Below are 25,690 nucleotides of genomic sequence, written 5' to 3'. Positions count from 1 at the left end.
AGAAAATTGGCAGACTTTTTTCGAACAGTAATTATCCCTTGAATTTGGTTTATTGGCCCAAGTTGCACCCTTGGCTTTGTTTGGTTTAGTTTTCTAAAAATTATTTTTAAATGGGGCATTTATGCATAAATTTTAATTTATGAATTTATACTCTATTAAGTTCTAATTAAGATTTTTTAGACCTTCAAATCTCATTAAATTTTTAATAGTTGGATTGTTTATCATTTATGATTATCTATAAAGAAACATGATGATTTGACATTTATTTTGATTTTCAAAACTTTAAAATATCAACTTTCAAATTTAAAAAAATAAAAAAAAATTATGTGCAATTTTTTGAAAAAATTGTAAAAAAATATTTATTTTTTGTGCAAAACTGAAAATTTTGTACCTATAACATAATGATGGAACATTAATGTGCAAAACTGAAAAAAAAATTTAAAAATGAAAAAATTGATAATGTTATGAGCTTTAAAATTGAAAAAACTGATAATATATTCAGTTTTATTGGATAGTCGAATCAAACCAATAAGTAGAAAGGCAAAAAAGTTTAATCTCATGTTCTGTTTTTTTTTTTTTTTTTTTTTTTTTTTCTATTAGTTAGTGAAACAATTATTTGGAACATTACTATGCAAAATTGATAATATTCTTAGTTTTAGAAATTGAAAAAAATTGATAATATTCTCAGTTTTACTAAATAGGACTTATTAGTTCAAAAAATCTTAAATATGACCTGACTTACCATAACATTTGTAAATAGGACTTTTAGGTAATTAACTCTTTTTAAATAGACTTTTGTTTGTTTTTAGTGATTTTATTTCATATTTTAGTCAAATTTTTTTAATACTTTTTAGATATATCAAGATTAAATATATCTAAAAAGAATAAAAATTGACTAAAATATGAAGAAAAAAAATTACTAAAAACAAATAAAAACTCGAAAAAAAATACACACACATTTGTGTTTATTTTTAGTGATTTTTTAAAAATAATTTAGCCAATTTATTTGTCTTTTTAGATGCATCATCTAAAAAATACAAAAGATTGATTAAAATATTAAAAAAATCATTAAAAATAAATGAAAAATGGTCTAAACAATTTTAAAAAAAATTAAAACAAACAGACACATCTAAACTTTGATTTGTTGGAGCAAGGATCCTCTCCTTGGCTTTTTATTTTGGTGGGTCATTAGGCCTATTTTTGAGTCCAAATTCGATAATTTGAACCATTCGTATTTTAGAATTTGTTATGTATAATATATGTATAAAATTAAGTTTATCGAATATCGAAAGAATTAAAAATCATTTATTACAAAAAATTTAATAAACAATTTTATTATTTAATAAAACTTTTAATTCACGTAATTTTTGATATTTAATTTAATTAATTTTGTACAAATATAATATATATGACAAATATTAAAATATAATCTATTCGAATCATAAAAATTAAGTTAAAAAATAGACTCAATAACAATAACTCACCAAGTAAAGGGCCAGAAAAGGATCCAAGATAGAATCCTTGCTCGATTTGTTGGCCAAAAGTTTTAGAAATACACGTGGCTTACTCTTTCATTATTCAAAAAAAAAAAAAAAAAAAAAAATCTAATTTAAAGAATTTTAAATGTTTAGGGTTTTGTGGGTGATTGAACGGAGTTATACTTGCTGTCTGCAATTATAATCTCTCTACTGGGTTTGTATTTTCAGAAGGCAGTCGTCATGGCGATGTTCGTTTATTCGTATTCTTACACCGAAGACATGCCTACCGTGAGTTCTTCTCCCTTTCTTTACTTGCTTATTTTGTGATTTTCTTTTTGAAAAATAATATACAAACTCATTTTTTGTTATCTATTTTTTAGATTTAAGGATAGGTAAGTGATATAATTGATTGATAATTAAAGAAAATATGAGAGAGTGTTACTTTTAGATCAAGTTTGGCTACTCAAAATAAGTACACACTTTTTATTTTTTTATCTTTTTTTTATCATATCACTTCTCTATTTTTCTGCACATCTTTTTATAAAAAGGCAAAAAATATACTTATTTAGATCATCCTAAACCACCTCTAATATTCTAATGACTGTCACATTACTAGCAGTAAAAATTGAAAGTTTGTTTGGCATGTGTTAAAATAATATTTTACCACTATATCTTATTTGGGTACGTTACCTCCATACTACATCATTTTAATTCTAATAATATTTTACATTTTTCGTAAAAAAGTTAAAAAAGTATATCAATCTTACATTTATCAAATAAACCCCTGGGTCTAATTTTTGATTCTGAATAAATTTTTTTTTAATCGCATTTGTTCTAATCTAATTTTTTGTTTTGTTTTGGGGGTATAATTACTCAGTTGGAAGGAGTTAAGAAAGAAATATCAAAGATAGTTGGGTTGTCTGAAATCAAGTCACAACTAAACGAAATCGTCTTGAAAATAGAGGCCAATGAGAGGCGTTGTAGCTTGGGGTTCAGACGTCCTCCTCCAAAGCTTTTCCATATGGTTTTTCTTGGCAATTCTGGAACAGGTATGCTTGTAGATTTCGCTTTAATTTTTCTTTTTATTAATTATAGATTGTATGATTCAAATGTTAGAAAGAAACAGTCTATAAACATGCAACAGAGAATGTTATTTCTAGTTACTATAAAAATTTAATCAATCAATTTATTTATTTATTTTGGAAAATTACAAAAAAATTCTACAATTTGATCTATGTAACAAAATAAACTTGAATTTTTAATTTTGTTGATTTAAACTTAAACTTCTGATTTTTTTATATTTTTTTCAATCTAAACCATCTGTGTCTATTTTTTGATAGATAAAATCTACGAAGTACAAACACTTCTAAGAAGGTAATGTGTCCGTATTGGACACTTTCTGACATGTGTCCGACATTCTTCAAAACATGTCACGTTTTATGTTTATTTTAAAGATCTAGACACTCACTACAATAAATTACACATTTGGCAACTAAATTTGGCGACCAAAAGAAATTTAGGCTCCAAAGTGACATTTTTAGCAACTGAAAAATTTATGAGTCGGTGTTGGTTTAAGGTTTAGCTACTATATTATTTTAGTCGAGATATATTATTTATTGGCGACTAAAAAAAATTTAGTCACTAAATATGAAGTAATAGGCGACTAAAAAAATTTTAGTCGGCGATAGTCTAGATTTTAGGTTACGAAATCTTGTTTTAGTCGTCGTATATTTGTAATTGGCGACAAAAGGAAGTTTAGTCGGCAAATAATAGGCATATTTTTTGGGTTACTCTTTGCCGACCAAATAATTTCGTTGGCAAATATGAACTTTTGGTGACTAAACAAATTTAGTTGTCGTATATCAATTTTTGCCAACAAAAAAAAAATAGTAGCCAAACGATACTTTTAGCTACGAATATGTTAGTCACCATTAAAAAATCTTTGGCTACAAAAGGTTTAGTCATTATTTACATTACCTTTTCCGACAAATAGTAGTTTAGTCGCTAAAGGTAGAAAAAAAAATTTAGAGGGAAAAGAATTAATATTGGCGCCCCTTCTCTTCCTTGTAGACTTGAACACTTTTTTCTCTTTGTTCTCTCTCACACACAAAAGAACAGTCACCACCAAACCTCACCCCTGCTCACCCCTGATGCTTGCTACCGTCGCTGGCCACCGTCGCTCGTCACCGTTGCACATCATCACCGCCACTGCTGCAAATCACCACTGCCACTGTCGGAAATCATAGGTTTTTTCTAGACAAAAACGGCCTTTTGAGGCAAGAGGTTTACCGCAAACCCTCCGTAGACCACGACACGCCTTGGATGTCTTGGACGAACTTAGAACGTTGTTAGAGGGGGTGAACTCTTCATAAAACTCGCCAAGGATAGGGAGGCCGCTAATGCGACGAAGGTCCTATAAAGAGATCCCAAGTTCGCCGTAAATGGTGTTAAAGGTGTTGGTGTCTGGCGACCATCGCTCTAAAAATCCTTTGAGTAGGGCGACATTCCTAGCATAAGAAAATTGGGATACATAGATTGCGGCATAAATTTCACACTTCTTTAAAATAGGAGAAAATGTGGAAAGCACGTCATTCAACCAAAAAGTCCATATAGGGGATTGAAGATGCGTAGAGATGCCGCGGACATTAAAAGAATTATTCCATTTCAATTTTTCATTTTTCATTCTCCTAAGAAGAGTATTAAATTTAGAGCAATCAAGGTCTTCAGAAAATGGACAAAGGATCGAGACAGGGAATGAACCGATTGATTTGGAGTGCCTTTTCTCAAGAATCTCGCAGCAGTTTCGAATTTCTGTATAAACCAAGTCTTCGGAAGCCGTATGTAAATGGATGTAAGGGTCCAACTCGGCGGGTGATAATAAAGCAGTGATAGGTTTGTGCCTAATTATTTTCGGACCAGATTTATCCAATACATCCCTCTCTTTACGTCGAAGATATTCAAGTGTCTTTTCCAGGTTGCCTAAAAAAAAAATACTGCAAATCTATATGAGGCTGTTGCCCAAAGTAGAGTTGCAGGAGTCATTTGGAAAATACAAGAGCCAATAAAGAGGTTGGTAGCAGTACTAGTTTGCTATAAAAAGAAGAAAGGGTTGGCCTATATTAAAAAAGGGTGCTTTCTGCTGTGTTGGTAAAGGACAATGAGACAAATATAAATGCAAGGCACGGTGTATACCCGATATAAGAAGGCTGCTTCTTTTCTAATTCAAAAGAAAAATGGACTGCTCTAAAAAAAAAAAAAAAAGAGAAGAAAAAAAGGGAGCTTCAGCTTCTGAAAACAGGGGTTGAGACTTCATTAGTAACAGGTGTTTTTTGTATCAGAAAGGACATTACTTGGGCTATTTTAAAGTCATGCTTGCATGACTCCAAAAAAAATAAGGCAGTAAACAGATCTTTACCATGACAGACAGACTCAAAACAAAAAAAAAAGAAAAAAGAAAAAAAGAAAAAAAAAAGGCAGCAGCCAAAAAAAAATTTTGGCTGCAGTTTTTACATGCTTGTCTTGACTTCAAGAAGGGTCTTTGTTTGACTATTTGGGTTTGTGGTCTAGCAAAATGGGATGTCTTTATTCATATTTAGGCCACATCTGTTAAACAAACATGGCAGTAGGTTATACACACCAAAAAAAAAAAAAAAAGGTTCAAAGGTACGTGTAGGAAAAAGTTTTTACTGGAGGGCTAAGTAAAAAAGATGTCTCAGCTTTAAAAATTTCTAGTACTGGCTTGAATCCTTGTCTTTCAAAAAAAATAAAACATAAAAAATTTTGTTGTTAAAAGAGGAGGTTCTAGATTCTAAAAAAAAGGGGGGGGGGGGGGGGGGTTGCTGCTGTTTGAAAAAAACAGAAAAAGAAAAAGAAGAAAGACAAACAAAAGAAGGAAAATTACCTGATATGACCTTCTTGTGTCTTCTTAAAAATATAAGAAGAACAATTTCTGCTGGAAATATGAAGGGATTAGAAGGGAGTCTTTTGTATCCTCCAAGAACAAATTCTGCTGGAAAGATGAAGACCTAATATGCACTATAAAATCTGCAGGAGAAAAAAAAGGTTGCAGGGAAAAAAAATACATGGATAGGTGTTATGTAAAGCAAAAGGTCTTGCTTAGGAAAAGATGTAGTGGTCTTCTAAAATACTCCAAAGAAGCAAGAGTTTGAAGCAAGAGTTCATGTAGGATTTGAAATATATTTCAAAATTTTGACTAAAAATTCTTATTTCAAGAGTCTCCTCTCATAAGGAAGAGTCTCATTGAAAGCTTGAGAAGATTATGAAAGTTTATTCCTATTTATAGAAAAAGATTTTTCAAAGAGAACCTACAAAATTCTATGTGGGATTCAATCAAATTATTTGAAACATATTGATTGGAGGGAGAGTTGAAAATTTCATTTCCCTCCAAAATTAAATATAGCATTCAATCAATTTATTTGGAGGGAATGTTTAAAAAAATTAATTTCTTTAAAATAAGTGACTTTTTTTTTAACAATTATGACTTTATTAAATATTATTAATAAATACTATGCAACAATTTTTATTTTAATTTGATTATTTATATATATTTTTATTTATTTATAATTTATAATTATATTTTTTAATTATATAATATTAATTATGACATCACGGTTCGACCGCTTTGACCCGACGGTTGAACCGGTGACCCGTCCACCTGGTCCCTTTTTCGGTTCGCTCACCGGTCCGATTTTGAAAACATGGGGACTAAGAAGCATGGATACGGACACGTGACACGACACATGTACGACACGGACACGCCGACACGTTAATTTTCAAAAAATGCAGGACACGACACGAGGAGGACACGCATGAAATACATAATTTTATATATTTATTATCTGTTATATATATATGAATATATCATTCAAAGATAATAAAAAATACAATATGACACTAATTCTTATAAATTTATATGGTTTTTATTTTGTTATTGTATCTTAAGTTATTTTGTTCAAACTTATAATTAGTTTTACGTATGTCTAATCGTTAGACATGTGTGTTTAAACGATTGACACGTGTGTCCTTCAAGTGTCCAAAGAGTGTCCAAGTCTTTCAACAATAGGACACGTTTTGAAGAGTGTCGGACACGTGTCCTGAGAGTGTCCAAAGAGTGTCGGTGTCCGACACGTACCCGACACGGATACGTCACCTTCCTAGAAGTGTCCGTGCTTCTTAGCATGGGGATGTTGTAGCTGATCACTTCCTATATTGATCAACTTGGTCAGTAGAAGTGTATAAATAAAATGATGTTGTATCATAGCGATATTATTTAAGATACTCAAGTGACACGTGGAGCCTACGAAAGATGACACTTGTAGAGCTTACAGCAAAGACACCACACAGGAGGGTCGATACGGTTAATCAGATATACGATTAATCACCCAAATTCATATGGCGTTATTTTGAAAATCAAATTGAGGATGAGGCCCTCTTATAAATATGAGGGATCGGAAATCAGAGGTTAGAAGATTAGAGAGAGAGAGAGAGAGAGAGAGAGAAGTCACTACAAGTGTAAGAGAAGCTAATTTGAGCCCACTAAATTAATTAGGCCCAATAGTCTAAGGTTGGTGGGCCCGAATTTATCGCAAGTCCAAGATTGGTGGGCCTGGATTTATCGCCATCAAACGGGCTGAATCGCTCTAAGCCTCAAAAGGGTTTGGATCCACGAACTTAGAGACTTGGGCCCGGACTCGAAAGGGTATTGAGCAAGCCTAGAGATTCGAGGCACTCGGACTCGAAAGGGTTCGGATCCACGAACCTAGAGATCCGAAGCACTTGGCTTCGAACAGATTCAGATGCAATTTAGAAGTCGCTTCGTTAATGAGTCCCAGAACACTTGCGGGCTCGGAGCTTTCCGGGATCTACGCACCAGAACCATGGGCGTAATGGAGTTCGAATAAAAGACCTGATCCCGAGGACGGTGAGTGAAGATAAATTTACTCTTCGGTTAAACTAGCTTATACCCGAGTCGAGGTGGCACGATCTAGGGGGTCCCTGAGACTCGGCAATATTTGCGGCAGGCGTTCTCTTGAATCACCCCTGACCCTTATGTGGCAGGACGTCCTCTGGGACTACTCTTGACCCTTTGGGATGATTAGGGATCATTGGTTAGGTATGGCTAAGAAGAAGGGTTTGCCGAGAGGTTGATCTCCTCTTCGAGGATTTTCCTCATCCTTAGAGAGGTCACCTCCTCAAACAAAGTGGTTAGAGAGAATATTCCCCATGTGACTTGCACATGGGCTCCATTCTACATCATAAGGTGCTTATAAATAGCACCCACCCATAGCTTTACAAGGGATGGATTTTTTGGAGAGAAAACTCTTGGGAAAGAACTAATTTCCCTTCTCCATTATCAACCTTGAGAGTGAAAGTGAGAGATCTATGGGAGAGCCTTGCCATTATTCTCTCTCTAACTATTTTGCGTTCTTCTTCACCCAATCTCTTATCTCCATCATCTCATTTCTTTTGTGTTCTTAGTTGAGACTATTGAAGAATCTAAGTCTCTCATCATCTTCTAGAGAATTCAAATTTTTCTTCAAGGATCTTCGAAGATCTTCTAATTTTCCAACAACTTTCTTGAACCCTCTTATACAACAAGAAAGAAGAAGTCAAGAGCTTACACTACACTACAAGTATTTGATACAATGGTGAGCATTAGGTAAAGGGTTCCAAACCCAACTATTGTATTTTTGTATATAAGGGCTCTAAATCCCTACAATTTCAATAAAATATTTCTTTTTCTTAATTTGTCTTTTGGTCATGGTTTTTTTGTTCTTCATTAATCAAAGGTCTCGTTTAAATAAAATTTGTAATTAACAATCAGAAATATAGATTAGAATTTACCATAAACCTACCACCACTACCACCTCACCTACTCCACTAAACCTAACCCACTACACCACTACCACCTCCACTTCACCTACTCTCCACCACTCACTCCTCACCTACTCCAGAATCATCTCCTATATAATAGGCATTCTTGTACAAAATATAAAGACAACAATCTTGTAATGTATCAAGACATCAATCAATAATAAGATCATCAGAAACATTTATTCTCTCTGTATTTTTCTCTTTATACATTGATTTTTTACATGGTATCAGAGCAAGGTTAACAACCTAGTCATTCTGCTTCACCGGCGGGCGGCAGCCTCGCCTTGGCCGCCCGCCGGACCTCTACACATACCTTCCATCCGCTGCCACGAATCCCATAACTGAATCATCGGAATAGTCGCTGTCGTCCACGGCTTCACCAATTTTCTGCTGACCAGCAGGCTGATGCCCTCCTCAGATGCATCTGCATCGCCTCCAAACATCTGGCTCAAAAGTTCTTCTGGCATGCCACCTCCAGCATGTGTTATCCTGAATTCCAAATGCACAAGCTGAACAGATTGTCCTAAACGATCTTTGGTCAAATTAGCAGCAACAACGATCTGGCCTCCATTTGGTGTAAAAGTCACCGACATTAACAAGAAATCGGCTAGGACCTGTTGAAGCCTCAGACTATCTCCATACAGGGTTTCAGACATGGTCTCTTCTGTTAAATTATTAACTATTCTAATACCTTTCCCATTGCTCTTCATTGTTACTTGGCTAATGGAAGCAACCAATACTTCATGAAGAGTAAACTGAACCATCTCAAGATCGGAGTACCCGTCAATGATGGAATCAAGATCTGTGTCATCAAGAATTTTATTCATCTGACTCTGGCACTGGGCACTGGTACACAGAAGCTGTGTCTGTCCTTCTCCCAACTCCGTTCCCTCCATCAATCCACTGCTTCACCGGCGAGTCAAGCTGGCTCATTCAGCCTTTACAGCTGCACCTCCATCAGAAGGATCTGCAAAACCTTTGGCCTAACCATGGTTCTCTTTTTTCATCTCTCTTTCCTTCTCTCACTCTCTCGGCAGCTTTAACAAAAACAAATAAAATAAACAATACTCACCAACAACAAATAACATAAATAAATATATCAGCACATGCATCGAACCTCCTCGGGCCACCCATTCACTATTCTTATTTTAACATATTTTCCATTTTAACATATTTTAACATCTTTTCCACCCAACACCATCATCACATTTTCCACTTTTTTTTTTAAATATATATATATATATCTATTTTTCTTTTTCTTCTTTCCACATGGCGAAAAAAAAAAAAATAAAAAAAAAATAAATAAATGCTGTCTGTCATCTCCATCATTTGCCTTCATTTATTCCACCCACCAAGCGCCTATGCTTTCCCCATTAATACATTTTTTATTTTTATTATTCTTATTATTCTTCCCACCTTTCTGTTTTTTTTTTTTTTTTTTTCATTATCTATTCCTCATCACCATGCTCTTCAACAACAACAGAACACAAAATAAAATAACATAAAAATAAACAAACATAAAAAAAAAAAAAAAAAAAAATTACAAATTTGCACACCAACTCATATTTTATTCATCTTCGGGATCACTCCCGATCACAATTTTACACATAAAAAAAAAAAAAAAAAAAAAAAACAAACACAAACAAAAACAACGGCTTTGTTTTCTTTTCTGCAGACGGCCACACACCGACATCCCTTCTCTACTCTGCCGCCGGTCTCTTCTTCTTGCCTCCGTCCTGGACGGCCCTTGCCGGTGTTGCCTCCGTGTTTCCCACTCCACTGGGCATGATCACTACTCCCTGCTCCTCTACTGCAGCATATGGCGGCCCTCCAAATCGGAACATCACGGTGGCCTTCCGCTTCAGCTCCTTGTTTTCTGCCCTTAGCACACTTATCTCTGCTCGCGCATCCTTATACATGCGTTGGAGCAGAGCCAGTTGGGCGTTTACATGCTGCACCTCATTTGTCCTACTCTGCAGCCGGTTCGACAAATTTGTAACCGCCGTCATGCTTTCCACACATGCCTTCAAAGTATACTGATTGGCCTCCACATCTGACTGCATTGCCATTCTTTGCTCCACCGACCGCATCGGAAAGTTCAACGGAGCAAACTCCGGGGCGCTTGGTTGAGTTTCCAGTGCCACCGCACCAGTTCTCTCTCTCGTTGACTCGTTGAGGTCGGGAAAGAGGGTGAGCAGCCCGCGGGAAAGACGATGAAGCCATTTTCTGGGCACCAGAGTGTTACACAGTATCTCTCTCAGAAATCTCTCAGAATATCTCTCGCAGGTTTTTTTGCCTCAGCCTCAGCCTCAGCCTCTGTCTTATAGCCGAGGCAGCCACGCGCATCGCGCGCCTCTTACCACCAGCCGACAAACGGGCACGCAAGCCAAGGCGCCCACGTGCCTCGCCATCATGTCCGGCACACCTTTTGATGAATTGGGCACGCCTTTTGACAAAATTGGGCACACCTTTTGAGGGTGCCACTTTTCCAAGGGTCCGACAAGACTCTATAAACTGTCCCGACATTTGATACTGGTTAGCTTTTTCAAGGGTCCGACAAGACTCTGTAAACTGTCCCGACATTGATTCCGGTTAGCTCCTTTATGGGTCCGACAAGACTCTGTAAACTGTCCCGACATTGATTCCGGTTAGTTTCTACAAGGGTCCAGCAAGACTCCGTAAACTGTCACAACAACTGTCACAACATTGTCTGCTACAACGGTCCAACATGACCCCATAAACTGTCTTCTACAACGGTCCGACATGACCCCATAAACTGTCTTCTACATCGGTCTGACACCACCATACAGTGTCCTCTACAACGTTATGACACCCCCATACAGTGTCCTCTACAAAGTTATGACACCCCCATACAGTGTCCTCTACAACGTTATGACACCACCTTTCAGTGTCTTCACCAACGGTCTGACACGACCATACAGTGTCTCCTATCCTTTTTTATTTTTATGTATTTTTCTTGTTTTGTTCCTCTCTTCAAACTCAAGTTGGTTAGTTTCTATCCTTCTTGAGTTTGCGGGGGGCTGTTAGAATTTACCATAAACCTACCACCACTACCACCTCACCTACTCCACTAAACCTAACCCACTACACCACTACCACCTCCACTTCACCTACTCTCCACCACTCACTCCTCACCTACTCCAGAATCATCTCCTATATAATAGGCATTCTTGTACAAAATATAAAGACAACAATCTTGTAATGTATCAAGACATCAATCAATAATAAGATCATCAGAAACATTTATTCTCTCTGTATTTTTCTCTTTATACATTGATTTTTTACAATCGGAAATAGAAACTTGCTATTCAAATAATCAACATTGTTTAGTCCCAAAAAAAAACTAAACAGTAGACATTTGTAACATAAATTTTGAAATGTGTTGAAATACTTCATGTTTCCAAATTTGTGTCTACAAATTCTGACACACCTAATGGGACCTACTTCTCTTCCCATCTTTTGAAGAACAAAAAAAAAAAAAAAACATATATATACATATATATTTGAAATCTACTGACGTATTATTTTGTTATAAGAATGCTGAAGCAACTATCAAGAGGGTAACCTACACTCTGGTGGTTCTGAAATCCCGAAGGGTGGAGATAGCACCCGTCACCTTAGGGGCTCCGGAGCGAATGCTCTTGGCTGTCCCAAAGGTAGAGCTAGCGAAATCCTGGAAAGATGCACTTCTTTCCCCAGCACTTGTCGCCTAAGGGGCTCCGGAGCGAATGCTCTTGGTTGTCCCAAAGGCAACTGGCATCATGAAGGTCACACTTCTTCAGAAAGCTGAAAACTTGAAAAAGATTGCTGAAGATTATGAGAAGGCATTGAAGTAGTACGCAATGGTGAGGGCCACAACCCAAACAAAGAGCTTCCCAATCTGGGCAATGGAGGCTAATCGAGTTGCAACTACGACCTTTGTTGCAGCTTTAGCAGGGGCAACACAAAATGTTGTAGCCCAGCTACTCACAAAGGTAGAAGACTGCATCAAAATGGCACAGTTTGCCCAGATGAGGGCCTTTACTAAAAACATGGCCATCATTAGGGCCATTGGGAGGAGGGTGATGACCCAGACTCCTATTGATGGAAAAACAATTGCCTCTGTTGATAAAAAAACAACTGAGGCTTACAAACCAATAGTTCTGTTCAAAGCACAAAGTTTGCCTATTCAGAACCCCATCATTTATGAGGGTCTAAATCAAAAAAAGGAGCACCCGTTGGCCCAACAGGGTTTGCATCAACATCAACTCGAGGAATTTGCAAAAATGCAAATGCATCCTTTTATGCCCCTAGGGCTTGACTTGATATGTCATCAAATGGTCCAGTTTCGAAAAGACAAAGGCCAAGAAAAAATAAGGCCTTAAAGAAATTGGAACGAAGAACAGTGGCGACAAATGTTATAGGAGTTGTTGAAAAGGTTCTCTCGAAAGATGAACGCCAAAAACAAATGGAAAGTCCTGTCTTCACTGGAAAGCCAAACCTCTCAAAGGCAGAGGGTAAATAACCCTTGGAAAATATTTTTGATGACTGATGTTGAAAAGAATGGTGAAAATTCGCAAGGCCAACAGGACCAACAAGGTCTCATGGACAAAGTGGTGGCTTTACAAGAACAACTTAAGAGAAGAGAACAAGAAATGGCTGCTATGTTGTAGCATATGCAACAGTTACAGACCCAAATGGCAGGAACAAGAAGTGCACCCAAACAAATGGCACAACCTGTTGTGGCAACATCTATAGGTGTACAAACCACACTAGCCCCAGGGGGCAATGGTCCTTGTTACTCTTATCTTACCGGTGGTGCCATGAATTCAATGCTCATGCCTATGATTGATGATATGGTAAGGAAACAAGTAAAGAAAATCAAGGAGAAAGATGATGAGAACTTTTGAATAATTACAAAGCCTTACCTAGCATGCGTAGATGCTGTTTCATTTCCTTCTGGTTTTTCCTAACCAGATTTCAAAAATGTTTGGTGGGACAGAAGATCCAAGACAACATATGGCTCATTTTCTTTCAAGATGCAGGCCAATAGCCCAGAATGAGGTCCTTTGCCTGCAGTTATTTGTCCAATCACTCGAAAGTTATGCGTTTACATGGCATGCCAACCTTCCTGAGGAATCAATCTCCAATTGGGATTCCATGGTGAAGGAGTTCCTTAAATAGTTTTGCAACACACAAAGGCAAGTCAGAGTACCAGAGCTGATTGAGACCAAGTAACATGACAATGAGCCTGTCACAGATTTCATTACAAGGTGGCGAGCTTTGACATTTGCCTGCCCTCAAAAGTTCACGCAATTAGAGTTAATTCGGATGTGCCTTAACAACTTCAGACATGAGCTCTCTATGACTCTTATGACTCAAAATTTTGAAGGATTGAACGATCTATGCACTAAAGATCAACATATGGAGCTGCATTTGTCTAAGAGTAGGAGGTCTAGAGCAGTTGAAAGGGTTGAGTCCTTGACTGTAGCCATAGTTGAAACCAAAAAGAAGGGTCCCGTTGTAGTTGAGGCTAAAAAGCCATAGGAATTCAAAAAGGTGACTATGAAAGAAAGGCTGGAGAAGAAATATTCTTTATAGATGATTTGGTCGAAGAGTTGTTTGAAGATCAGTTGGAGCAAAAGTTGATTGCTCTCCCTAAGGTGAAAAGACCACATGAGGTTAGAAGAACGAACGATCCAAAGTATTGCCCCTATCATCGTTTGAATAGCCATCCAATAAAGGAGTGCTTTGCTCTAAAAGATAGAATTTAGGAATTTCTGGACTCCAAGATTATTGAGCTCCCTCCTTAAGAGAAAGCATCTGTTAACCTAATCACGATCAACAATCATAATAAAGGTGAATGAGTCATTTATCAATCGAAAAGCATGAAGAAAAAGCGAAATGCCACAGTGGAAGCTAGAAATGTGGTTGTTTCTACAATACAACAAAGACCAAAAATTTCAAAGAAGAAAAAATCAAAAGTTTCCAAGAAACAGAAAAAGGCTAAAGTAGGTAAAAGAAAAGGAAAGGAGGACCCAAGAAAGGAAAAAGGGGAGAAGTGGGTTCCTGATGAACAATTAGAACAATGTCTCTTTATCCCAGTCACATTAGAGGAATTCATGCCTTCAAAATTTGAATCTTTGGGGTTGCAGACATATTTTGATGAAAGGAGTGAGGAAAAGTTTACTTTGGCCCCTTGCCTAACCATCATTGTTTTGAGTGATGACGAGGAAGATGAAGATGAAGATGAAGATGAAGTTTGTTAGGGAAGGAGATTGTATCACATCTCCTATCTATACACCTGACTCTCCAGAGTATACACTAGCTCCCCAGAATACGCACCAGCCTCACCAAAGTATATACCAACTTCTCTGGAGTATACGCCAGCTTCTCCAGAGTACACGCCAGAAGCCTTTTCTCTAGAATATTCGCCAGTACCACCAATGAACTATCAAAACATTCCAGAATATATAAGGGGAACAGAACAAGAAGATACTGGGTATAGGCTTGACTCTGAGCTTGTGAAGAAGGCGAAAAAACAACTGCATTTCAAGGATGATAAGGTGAATGACAAGTGTAGGTCAGATGATGAAGTATGGAAGCATTCAAATAAACAAGCAAAGTCATCTCCAATTGAGGATCCTAATGAAGATTGAAAACTTGACTTTTCTCCTAATAGTTTGCCATACACATCTCCAGCCAGGACATACGATAGAGAAAGTGTAGCAAGTGACCACTTTGACTTTCCTTGTAATGTAATCATTATGGACATAAATTTTGAAGAGCGAGAAATACATATCATTTGTAATCCAAGTGATGATAAGAAAACAAGAATTGAAGCTAGAAGGAAAGCGGAACATTAGGCAAAAGTAACAGTCTCTTTAAAAGATGAGGGTTTTGAAGCCCATTAAAATTTGGTTATTGAAAGAAATCAAATTTTTGGACACCCTTTCCTTAATTGGGTCGAATGGGTCTAGTTTCCATGAGGATATATAGTACCTCGTTTTCCCTTATATAATGGGATAGGTTGTCCAAGGCGCCATTTGGTTTGTTTCCTTGCACAATGTGGAAACACAGTAAAAAGCCAGGCGTTACTTCTACTACAGTTCGTTCTTTCTTTGGATAGGTGAGAGCAGATTGGTACTTCATCCTTCCATCTAATTCAATCCCAGATTGGGACACCATGGCTGATCGATTCTATAGGACATTTTATAAAAATGGCCAATAGAAATTGAGATGTCAGAACCTTTGGAGGACAAGGGTACATCTGCTCAAACATATGGTCTCATAGAAAGCACAATTGAGGAGAAGATTGAAACTACCCATGATCTTCGAGAGATGGGCACTTATCGCCCAAGGGGTATGTTCCTTTCATAGGTAGAGCAAACACCATTTCCCGAGGGATGCGAACTTCCAAATTTTGTCCTATATGAGGGGTATGGAGATCCTCAAAAACATATTAGGCATTTTTTGAAACAGTGTGGGGAAACAGCTCAAAATCAAGCACTTTGCCTGAGACGGTTCCCTCCTTGTTTGGAGGGGATCGCCTTTGATTGGTATTGCTCCCTTGAAGGGATTGTTGTGCCTAGTTGGGAGGCCATGAAGAACGGTTTTGTAGAATCCCAATGCTTTTATAGGCATGACTCTTGGTACCTAAGAAATGGGAGAGTAATGCAGTTCTAGGAAGATGAAGAAGTGACTGATGATGATGATCACTCTATAGCTCGACCAGTTAACATGGTCTAAATAAGTGATGGAATAAAAGAAGTTAAGGTCAATGAAAAGGTGGTTGCTGAAGTATACCAGACTTACTTGACCTACCGGACGAAATTTCGAAATCCTCAGGACCCTTAAGCGTCAGAAGTTCCACAGGTTTTGTTAGAGGAAGAACAAGTGAAATACGATGTACTAGCTCATCTAAAGAAAATTCCAGCATTGTTGAGCATATATGATGCACTGAAAATGTCTCCAGAGCTTCGAAAGTCTTTACTATATGCCCTGTCTAAGCTAGAGGACTTCCACAAAGAAATTGTGGGTAGAATTCAAGAGAAGACAACTACATGCATGGCTATGGTAACCTTTGGTGACAATGACATGTGTGCTGAAATGGCAGACCATAATCGGCCTCTGATTATTACTGGCAAGGTTTTAAAAAGCGGTCGCAACCGTTACGTAACGCCGTTACGTAACGGTTTTGGCGGTTACCGCCACCCGTTACGGCCGCTTTTGCAGTGTGATTGAGATTCACAGGTGTGTCGGCCGTAGCGGCTGCCATGGCGGTTGTAACAGCGCCGTAACAGCCGTAACGGCCTGTTACGCACCATTACGTAACGGTTCCAAACTGTTTCTTTCAAAAAAACACACAAAAAAAAAAACTGAAAATGGGGGAAGAGAGATAGAGAGAAGAGGGAAGATAAGAGAGAAAATGGAAGAGCAAGAGATAGAGAGAGAGAAGAGGGAAGATAAAGAATATGTTATTGATTTGTTGAAGCTGTAAGACCTATGTTATTCTATTCAGCTGCTATCACTCAACCATTTTGTTTGTATGTGTCCATCTATATATTGTTTGAAAATAATAATAATAATAATTGTGGTCATTATTTATTTGGCTTGTTGAAAATATGTATATTTATATATATATATATATATATATATTTAGGCACTTATTTATTCCCTTACTTTTGTTATTGTTTATCTTATATATAATAGTTAGTGACTGATTTTTTGTATAATATAAAGTCATTAATTATTAAAATAAAATGTAAAAAACTCAGTTTATAGTGATTTAAAAATATCAAATATATTGGATCATACTTAAAAATTTACAAAAATTGATCAATATTTATTTTTAACCCAATAAATATGATCATGGAAAAAAAATATGCGTATCGATAAGTTTTTTTCAAATTGTGCGAAAAATAAAAAAATTCACGGTTCCGGTTACCGGAACCGTTACACTACGGCCTTTACACCCCGCAACCGCAACCGCGCCACCGCCACCGTTACGGCGACCGCAACCGCTTTTCAGAACCTTGATTACTGGGCTTATCCATGGTGTGAAAATTTCTCGAATTCTGGTTGATGGAGGGTCTGAGGTAAACCTCTTGCCTCGAAGGGCCTTAAACCTATTAGGGGTTCGAATTTCACAACTTTGCCCTAGTCGTTTGGTCTTTTAATAATAAAATTTTGATGGGCTTCAAAACCCTCATCTTTTAAAGAGATTGTTATGTTTGCCTGATGTTCCACTTCCCTTCTAGCTTCAATTCTTGCTTTCTCATCATCACTTGGATTGCGAATAATATGTATTTCTCACTCTTCAAAATTTACTCCACAGTGATGACATTACAAGGAAAGTCAAAGTGGTCACTTGATACACTTTCTCCATCGTATGTCCTGTCTGGAGATGTGTATGGCGAACTATCAGGAGAAAAGTCAAGTTCCCAATCTTCATTAAGATCCTCAATTTGAGATGACTTTGCTTGTTTATTTGGATGTTTCCATACTTCATCATCTGACCTACACTTGCCATTCACCACATCATCCTTGAAGTGCAGTCGTTTTTTCGCCTTTTTTACAAGCTCAGAGTTAGACCTACACCTAGTATCTCCTTGTTTTGTTCCTCTTACATATTCTGAAATGTTTTGATAGTTCATTAGTGGTACTGGCTAATATTCTGGAGAAAAGGCTTTTGGTGTGTACTCTGGAGAAGCTGGTGTATACTCTGGTGAGGCTGGTGTGTATTCTGGAGAAGCTGGTGTATACTTTGGTGAGGCTGGTGTGTATTCTGGAGAAGCTGATGCATACTTTGGAGTGTTAGGTATATAGATAGGAGATGTGATACAATCTCATTCCCTAACTTTTGAACAAACTCCATCCTCATCTTCCTCGTCATCACTCAAAACAATGATGGTTAGGCAAGGGGCCAAAGTAAACTTTTCCTCTCTCCTTTTATCAAAATATGTTTGCAACTCCAAAGATTGAAATTTTGAAGGCAGGAATTCCTCCAATGTGACTGGGATAAGGGGGCATTGTTCTAATTGTTCATTAGGAACCCACGTCTCCTCCTTTCCCTTTTTTGGGTCCTCATTTCCTTTACATACTTTAGCCTTTTTTTGTTTCTTGGAAACTTTTGGTTTTTGCTTCTTTGAAATTTTTGGTCTTTGTTATATTGTAGAAGCAACTATATTTCTAGCTTTCATTGTGGCATTTCGCTTTTTCTTCATGCTTTTCGATTGAGAAATGACCCATTCACCTTCATTATCATTGTTGATCATGATTGGGTTAACAGATGCTTTCTCTTGAGGAGGGCACTCAATAATCTTGGAGTCTAAAAGTTCCTGAATTCTATCTTTTAGAAAAAAGCACTCCTTTATTGGATGGCTAATCAAACGATGGTAGGGGCAATACTTTGGATTGTTCGTTTTTCTTACCTCATGGTGGTCTTGTCACTTCAGGAAGAGCAATCAACTTTTGCTCCAACGGATCTTCAAACAAGTCTTCGACTAGATCATCTGTAAAAGAATATTTCTTCTCCAACCTTTCTTTCATAGTCACCTTTTTGAATTCCTTGGGTTTTTTGGCCCCAACTGCAACGGGACCCTTCTTTTTGGTTTCAACTACGGCTGCAATCGAGGACTCAACCCTTTCAACCGCTTTAGACCTCCTTTGCTTAGCCAGACGCAGCTCCAAATTATTAGCTTTAGTGCATAGATCGTTGAATCCTTCAAAAGTTTGAGCCATAAGAGCCATGGAGAGCTCATGTTGGAAGTTGTTAAGGCACATCCAAATTAACTCTAATTGCGTGAACTTTTGAGGACAGGCAAATGTCAAAGCTCGCCACCTTGCAAGGAAATCAGTAACAGGCTCATTGTCACGTTGCTTGGTCTCAATCAGTTCTGGTACTCCGACTCGCCTGTGCGTGTTGCAGAATTATTTGAGGAACTCTTTCACCATGGAATCCCAATTTGGGATTGATCCCTCAAGAAGGTTAGCATACCATGTAAATGCAGAACTTTCAAGTGATTGGACAAATGGCTGCAGGCAAAGGGTCTCATTTTGGGCTATTAGTCCGCATCTTGAAAGAAAATAAGCCACATGTTGTCTTGGATCTCCCGTCCCATCAAACATTTTGAAATCTAGTTGAGAAAAACCAAAAGGAAATGGAACAGCATCTGCCCATGCTGGGTAAGGCTTTGTAATTATTCGAAAGGTCTTATCATCTTTCTCCTTGATTTTCTTTACTTGTTTCCTTACCATATCATCAATCACGGCCATAAGCATTGGATTCATGGCACCATTGGTTAGATCAGAGTAACAAGAACCATTGTCCGCTGGGGCTAGTGTGCTTTGTACGCCTATTGATGTTGTCACTACAGGTTGTGCCATTTGTTTGGGTGCATTTCTTATTCCTGCTATTTGGGCCTACAATTGTTGCATTTGCTCCAACATAACAGCCATTTCCCGTTCTCTTCTCTTAAGTTGTTCTTGTAGGGCCACCATTTTTTCCTTGAGACCTTGTTGGTCTTGTTGGACTTGCGAATTTTCACCTTCCTTTTCAACATTAGTCATCATAACTACAACGACTTTGTTGACATCTCTCAATTCATCATTTTCAATATTCGTTGACACAGATGAGCTAGATGAGACAGAATCATCTTGTTCGTATAAAGGATTACCAATCCCCACAACATTACTTACATTTGAAGCATCTGGCCTTGATGCTTTGTTTTGAGCCTCACGGCTCATAGACCTTGTTACAGACACTTTTCTTATTCCCTCCATAGATAGTTCGATCAAGGCTGAAATATTTTCCAAGGGTCATTTACCTTCCACCTTTGAGAGGTTTGACTTTCCAGTGCAGACAGGACTTTCAATTTGTTTTTGGTGTTCATCTTTTGAGAGAGCCTTTTCAACAGCTCCTATAACATTTGTTGCCACTATTCTTCGTCCCAGTTTCTTTAAGGCCTTATTTTTTCCTCGCCTTTGTCTTTTCGAAACTGGACCATCTAATGACATATCAAGTTGAGCCCCTAGGAGCATAAAAGGATTTGTTTGCATTTTTGCAAATTCCTCCAGTTGATGTTGATTCAAACCTCGTTGCGTCAATGGGTGCTCCTTTTTTTGATTTGGACCCTCAGAAATGATTGGGTTCTGAATAGGTTAACTTTGCGTTTTGAATAAAACTATCGGTTTGTAGGCCTCAGTTGTTTTTTTATCAACAAAGGTGATTGTTTTTTCATCAATAGGAGTCTGGGTCATCACCCTCCTCCCATTGGCCCTTATGATGGCCATGTTTTTAGCAGAGGCCCTCCTCTAGTCAGACTCTGCCATTTTGATGCAGTCTTCTACCTTTGTGAGTAGCTGGGCTACAACATTTTGTGTTGTGCCCGTTGAAGCTGCAACAAAGGCCGTAGTTGCAACTTAATTAGTCTCCATTGTCTGGATTAGGAAGCTCTTTATTCAGGTTGTGGCCCTCACCGCTACGTACTGCTTTGATGCTTTCTCATAATCTATAGCGATCTTTTTCAAGTTTTCAGCTTTCTGAAGAAGTGTGACCTTCTTCGTGACGCCAGTTGCCTTTGGGACAGCCAAGAGCATTCGCTCCGGAGCCCCTTGGGTGACAAGTGCTGGGGAAAGAAGTGCATCTTTCTAGGATTTCACTGGCTCTACTTTTGGGACAGCTAAGAGCATTCGCTTTGGAGCCCCTCAGGTGACGGTTGCAATCTCCACCCTTCGTGATCGTGATTTCAGAACCACTAGAGTGTAGGTTAGTCCTTAGTTGCACAAAGCGAGAGTGGAGGCGGGAGCGAGGAAACGTGAGCTGATAGAAGTTTCTTAGGTTGGGAGTGCCTTGGGGAGCGGTAATATATATATATATATATTTATTAATAGTTATTTTTTAAATATATTTATTATTTTTATTGATAATATTTTTAATTTATTTTTTATTTTTAATTGATATATATATATATATATTATACATAAAAAAAATATAACAAATAAGGAATAATAAAATATGTTAAAATAAATAAAAAAATAAAAAATGAATGATTTATTTTATAGATTTTATTAGATTTTTTTATTATATATGATTTAATTAGATTTATTATTATATAACAAATTATATTATTTATTATATGTTAAAAACGGGAGTGGACTCTCCAGAACACAAATCGAAGAGAGAGAAGAAGAAGAAGAAGAAGAAAAACGAGATCAACATCGATGTCGAAGGCAAAGACAAGCGAAGGCTAGGGCTAGAGCGAAGGTCGAAGTTGGTGAGACCAGGTTTCTCTCTCTCTCTCTCTCTCTCTCCCTCTCATTCCTTTACAATCCCACCTTGGACTGAATCGCGTTTCTCTCTCCATAGAAACGCGATTCTTACATGTTTCTCTCTAGGAAACGTGAAATCGCGATCCTTACTTAGAATCGTCACCTGGTTGCACAATTCCTGCAACTAAGGGTTAGCCTCTTGATAGTTGCTTTAGCATTCCTATAACAAAGGAATATGTCAGTAGGTTTCAAATATATATATATATATATATACATATTTTGTTCTTCAAAAGATGGGAAGAGAAATAGGTTCCATTGGGTGTGCCAGAATTTGTAGACACGAATTTGGAAACGTAAAGTATTTCAACACATCTCAAAATTCATGTTATAAATGTCCACTATTTAGTTTTTTTTGGACTAAACAGTGCTGATTATTTGAATAGCAGGTTCCTATTTTCGATCTGTATTTCTGATCGTTAATTACACATTTTATTTAAACGAGACCTCTAATTAATGAAGAACAAAAAAAAAAAAAAACATGAACAGAAGACAAATTAAGAAAAAGAAATATTTTATTGAAATTGTAGGGATTTAGAACCCTTAGATACAAAAATACATTAGTTGGGTTTGGAACCGTTTACCTAATGCTTGCCATCGTATCAGATGCTTGTTGTGTAGTGTATACTCTGAACTTCTTCTTTCTTGTAGTGACTTCTTTAGCTTTTAATTTCTCTCTCTAATCTTCTGACCTCTAATTTTTCGATCCCTTGATTGTGTGATGATCCCTCATATGTATAGAGGGTCATCCAGGTGATAAGAGGGCCTCATCCTCAATTTGATTTTCAAATTTCAAATTGAATGATAATGCCATCTGAATTTTGAATGATAGCGCCATCTGAATTTGGGTATAACCATATTTGATTAATCGTATATTTGATTAACTGTATTGACCCTTTGGACTTCATTCTGCATGGTGTCCTTACTGTAGGCTCTACAAGTGTCGTCTTTCGTAGGCTCCACGTGTCACTTGAGTATCTTGAATAACGTCATTGTGATGCAACGACGTTTTATTTATGCACTTCAACTGACTAAGTTGATCAATTTAGGAAGTGATTACCTACAACAATCCTATCATAGGCTCTATGCGTGTCATTAACTGATTGACCTTATTTGAAATTTTAACATAAATTTGGTTGAAATTTATATGCCAACACACATCGCCATCGCCATCCCCATCGCCACCGCCGCAAATCACCGCCATTGCTGCAAATCACAAGTTTCTCTCTCTCTCTCTCTCTCTCTGTCTGTCTCCTTCTCTGTCGATCTTGGTCTGTCTCCCTCTCTGTTGATCTCTCTCTCTCTCTCTCCCCATTTGTCACACTCGCTCTAGGGTTTTTTTTTTATGATTTTTTTAGTTTAATTTGTGTTGATTTCTTAAATTGGTTTGGTAGAAGTGGTTTGATTTCTGGAGTTTTATGGGTTTGATGTCCAAAATGGGTTTGACTTTAGTGGTTTGATACTTTTCCCCCTCTTTTTCCTTTCTCTCTCATTAGTTTGAAAGCCCTAATCCGTTGATTGTATATTTATTTGCATGTATGGCTCCTAAAATGTGATCGTATATTTATTGTCATGTATTTTGATTATTTGAATTGGAATTTGATGCTATGATGCTATAATTGTATTTGAATTGGAATTTGATGCTATGATGCTATAATTGCAATGGCAAATAATTTATTTGGTTGGGCGGGTGCAATTGATTGGTGGGGCTGGACTCCTACTTCGACCTTTGTCTTTCTAGACTCTGCTTTTGGGTGCAAATCATATTTGATAATTCTACTGACCTTTGCGATGCTGTCCAATGTAGTCGCATATACAAATCATTGTTTCCTAAATTAACACAAAATAATTTGTAAGCATTGTTAATATTATATTATACTGTTAATATAATACTATATAATACTATATATATATATCATTGTTAATACTATATATGATAGTGTGAATATAGTAAATCGACAGAGGCTTTCGGCTGCTTTCGGCGCCTCCTCCTTTCGGCGTCCTTTTTATTATTTTATTCCATTCCATCATCATGATGTCTTGTATCAGAACTCCTATATAATGGAGTCTCTAATTTTGTTTCAGGCAGAGTGTTAATAATACAGAAACCTCTTTCAATATTACTCTCTCAATTCTCTCAATTTCTCTTTCATGGTATCAGAGCACAGGTGTGTGTCCTAAGTCTCTGCATCACTACTGCGTACCTCGTCCTTACCTAATACACAGATTGGACAGTACCATCACCTTCGTCTCTTCACGACGAAGCCAACGCCACCAGATTCATCATCATCTGCCGCCGCACGCGCCTCCACGCGCCGCCGGAACATTCGGCCACGCGCTCACTCGATTCAGACGCGCTCTACGCGCTCCTACACTGTCCGGTGCTATTGTGCGCCCCGGCTTCATCTGCTAACGTGAGCCGCGTGTTTCTGACGTCAGCCGACGTCAGCCCTAGCTGCTTCCGTGCGCCTGTGCCTCTCGCCTGCTAACGTACGCCGCGCCACTCTCTGCTAACGTGCGCCGCGCATCAGCCTGTTTGACCAGATTCGTTGACTTTTCCTTTTTCGGCCTTTCTGGTCATATTTTTGGTCAGTTCACTCCTTTTCTGACTAATTTCGACCTTCTGAATTCACTGGTAAACTCAGTTTTTTCAGATTCTACCTCATTTGTGCTATTTTTCTCTCATGGATCGCCTAGACTCCACTACCCACCCTATTTCCGCTATTCTTGACGGGACTAATTATGTCCTATGGGCACAAGCTATGTCTGGCTTCCTCAAAGGAAAGAAACTTTGGCGCATCATTACTGGGGATGTGTGCAAACCCGTTCCCGAGAATACAGATTCCACTGCCACAGACTCCACTGCCAAATATATCGACCGACTGGAAGATTGGGATAGTAAAAACTATCAGATCATCACTTGGTTTCGCAATACTTCTATTACATCTATCAGCCTTCAGTTTGGTCGGTTCCAACTTGATTCTGCTTCCTCTCCTGCCAAAGCCATCTGGGATTTTTTACACGAACGCTATCAGACTACTGGCCTTGCTCACCAATATCAGCTTTTGAGTCATCTTCACGGTATGCGCCAAGAAACCACTCAAACCATTAATGATTTTCTCTCCCAAATGTATTATGCTTGGGATCAGCTCGCTCTTTCTGAACCTCCATGGGACTGTACTAAGGATGCTACCCTGTTTACTACTTACCGTGACCAACAGCGCTTGGTTCAGTTTCTCATGGCTCTCACTCCTCGCTTTGAGCCAGTACGCGCATCTCTCCTTCATCGAACTCCTTTACCCACTCTTGAGCAAGCAATTTCAGAACTGTTGTCCGAGGAAACTCGATTTGGTACTCTCCATCCACATCCTGTGGACTCTGTTCTTGCCACTCCCCAGATTCGAAGTTCTCCTTCCTCACCTTCACCACAAAGGTCCAATGCCTGCAATTACTGTCACAACCGCAATCTTCCATCGACTCACCTTCTGGTTAATTGTCCAGTTCGTCTTTGTCGGTTTTGTAACAAGACTGGCCCTGGTCATCTCCAACAAGATTGCTTCCGCAATCCCGCCCGTGCCTCTCGCAATGGTCCTTCCACCGGGAATTTTTCTCGCAGCCACTCTCACCGTTCTGGGACTCCGTTTAAACCAATACCTGCTCAACGCACTGCTGCTGCTGCCTCCGAGGATTTACCTTCCTCTGCCTCTATAGACCCTTCCACTCCAGTCTACTCTCAAACCGATGTCGCAGCCATGTTTCAACATTTTTGGCAGAATTCCGGTACTCCTCCATCTACTGCTTTATCTGTCACCGCAGGTAACACTTCTTGGTACTTTGATTCCGCTTGTTGTAATCACATGACCTTTGACCCTACTATTTTTACTCCTCTATCTTCTCCTCCTCATGTTCCTTCTATCCATACTGCTGATGGGTCTCTTCTGTCTGTAAGTCATGTTGGGTCTGTTTCAACCTCTCACTTATCTTTATCC

At 38.0% G+C, this 25,690-nt stretch overlaps 1 protein-coding gene across 1 annotated transcript in view; it reads left to right on the top strand.

Annotated features, from left to right (window-relative positions):
• Positions 1-1,581: 1,581 nt before the first annotated feature.
• The window catches only part of LOC114280119 (uncharacterized), a 33,977-nt gene continuing 9,868 nt past the window's right edge, over positions 1,582-25,690 (top strand). The window contains exons 1-2 of the mRNA XM_028222469.2: positions 1,582-1,766; positions 2,356-2,527. Coding sequence (XP_028078270.2) covers positions 1,719-1,766; positions 2,356-2,527 — 220 coding nt within the window. The 5' untranslated portion in view covers positions 1,582-1,718. The remainder of the gene's footprint in view (positions 1,767-2,355; positions 2,528-25,690) is intronic.

Source organism: Camellia sinensis, chromosome 4, assembly GCF_055761805.1.
Source record: "Camellia sinensis isolate YWXY chromosome 4, ASM5576180v1, whole genome shotgun sequence".
NCBI lineage: Eukaryota > Viridiplantae > Streptophyta > Magnoliopsida > Ericales > Theaceae > Camellia > Camellia sinensis.
The sequence above is the reverse complement of the archived record's forward strand: the minus strand, read 5'-3'. Positions and strand labels throughout refer to the sequence as shown.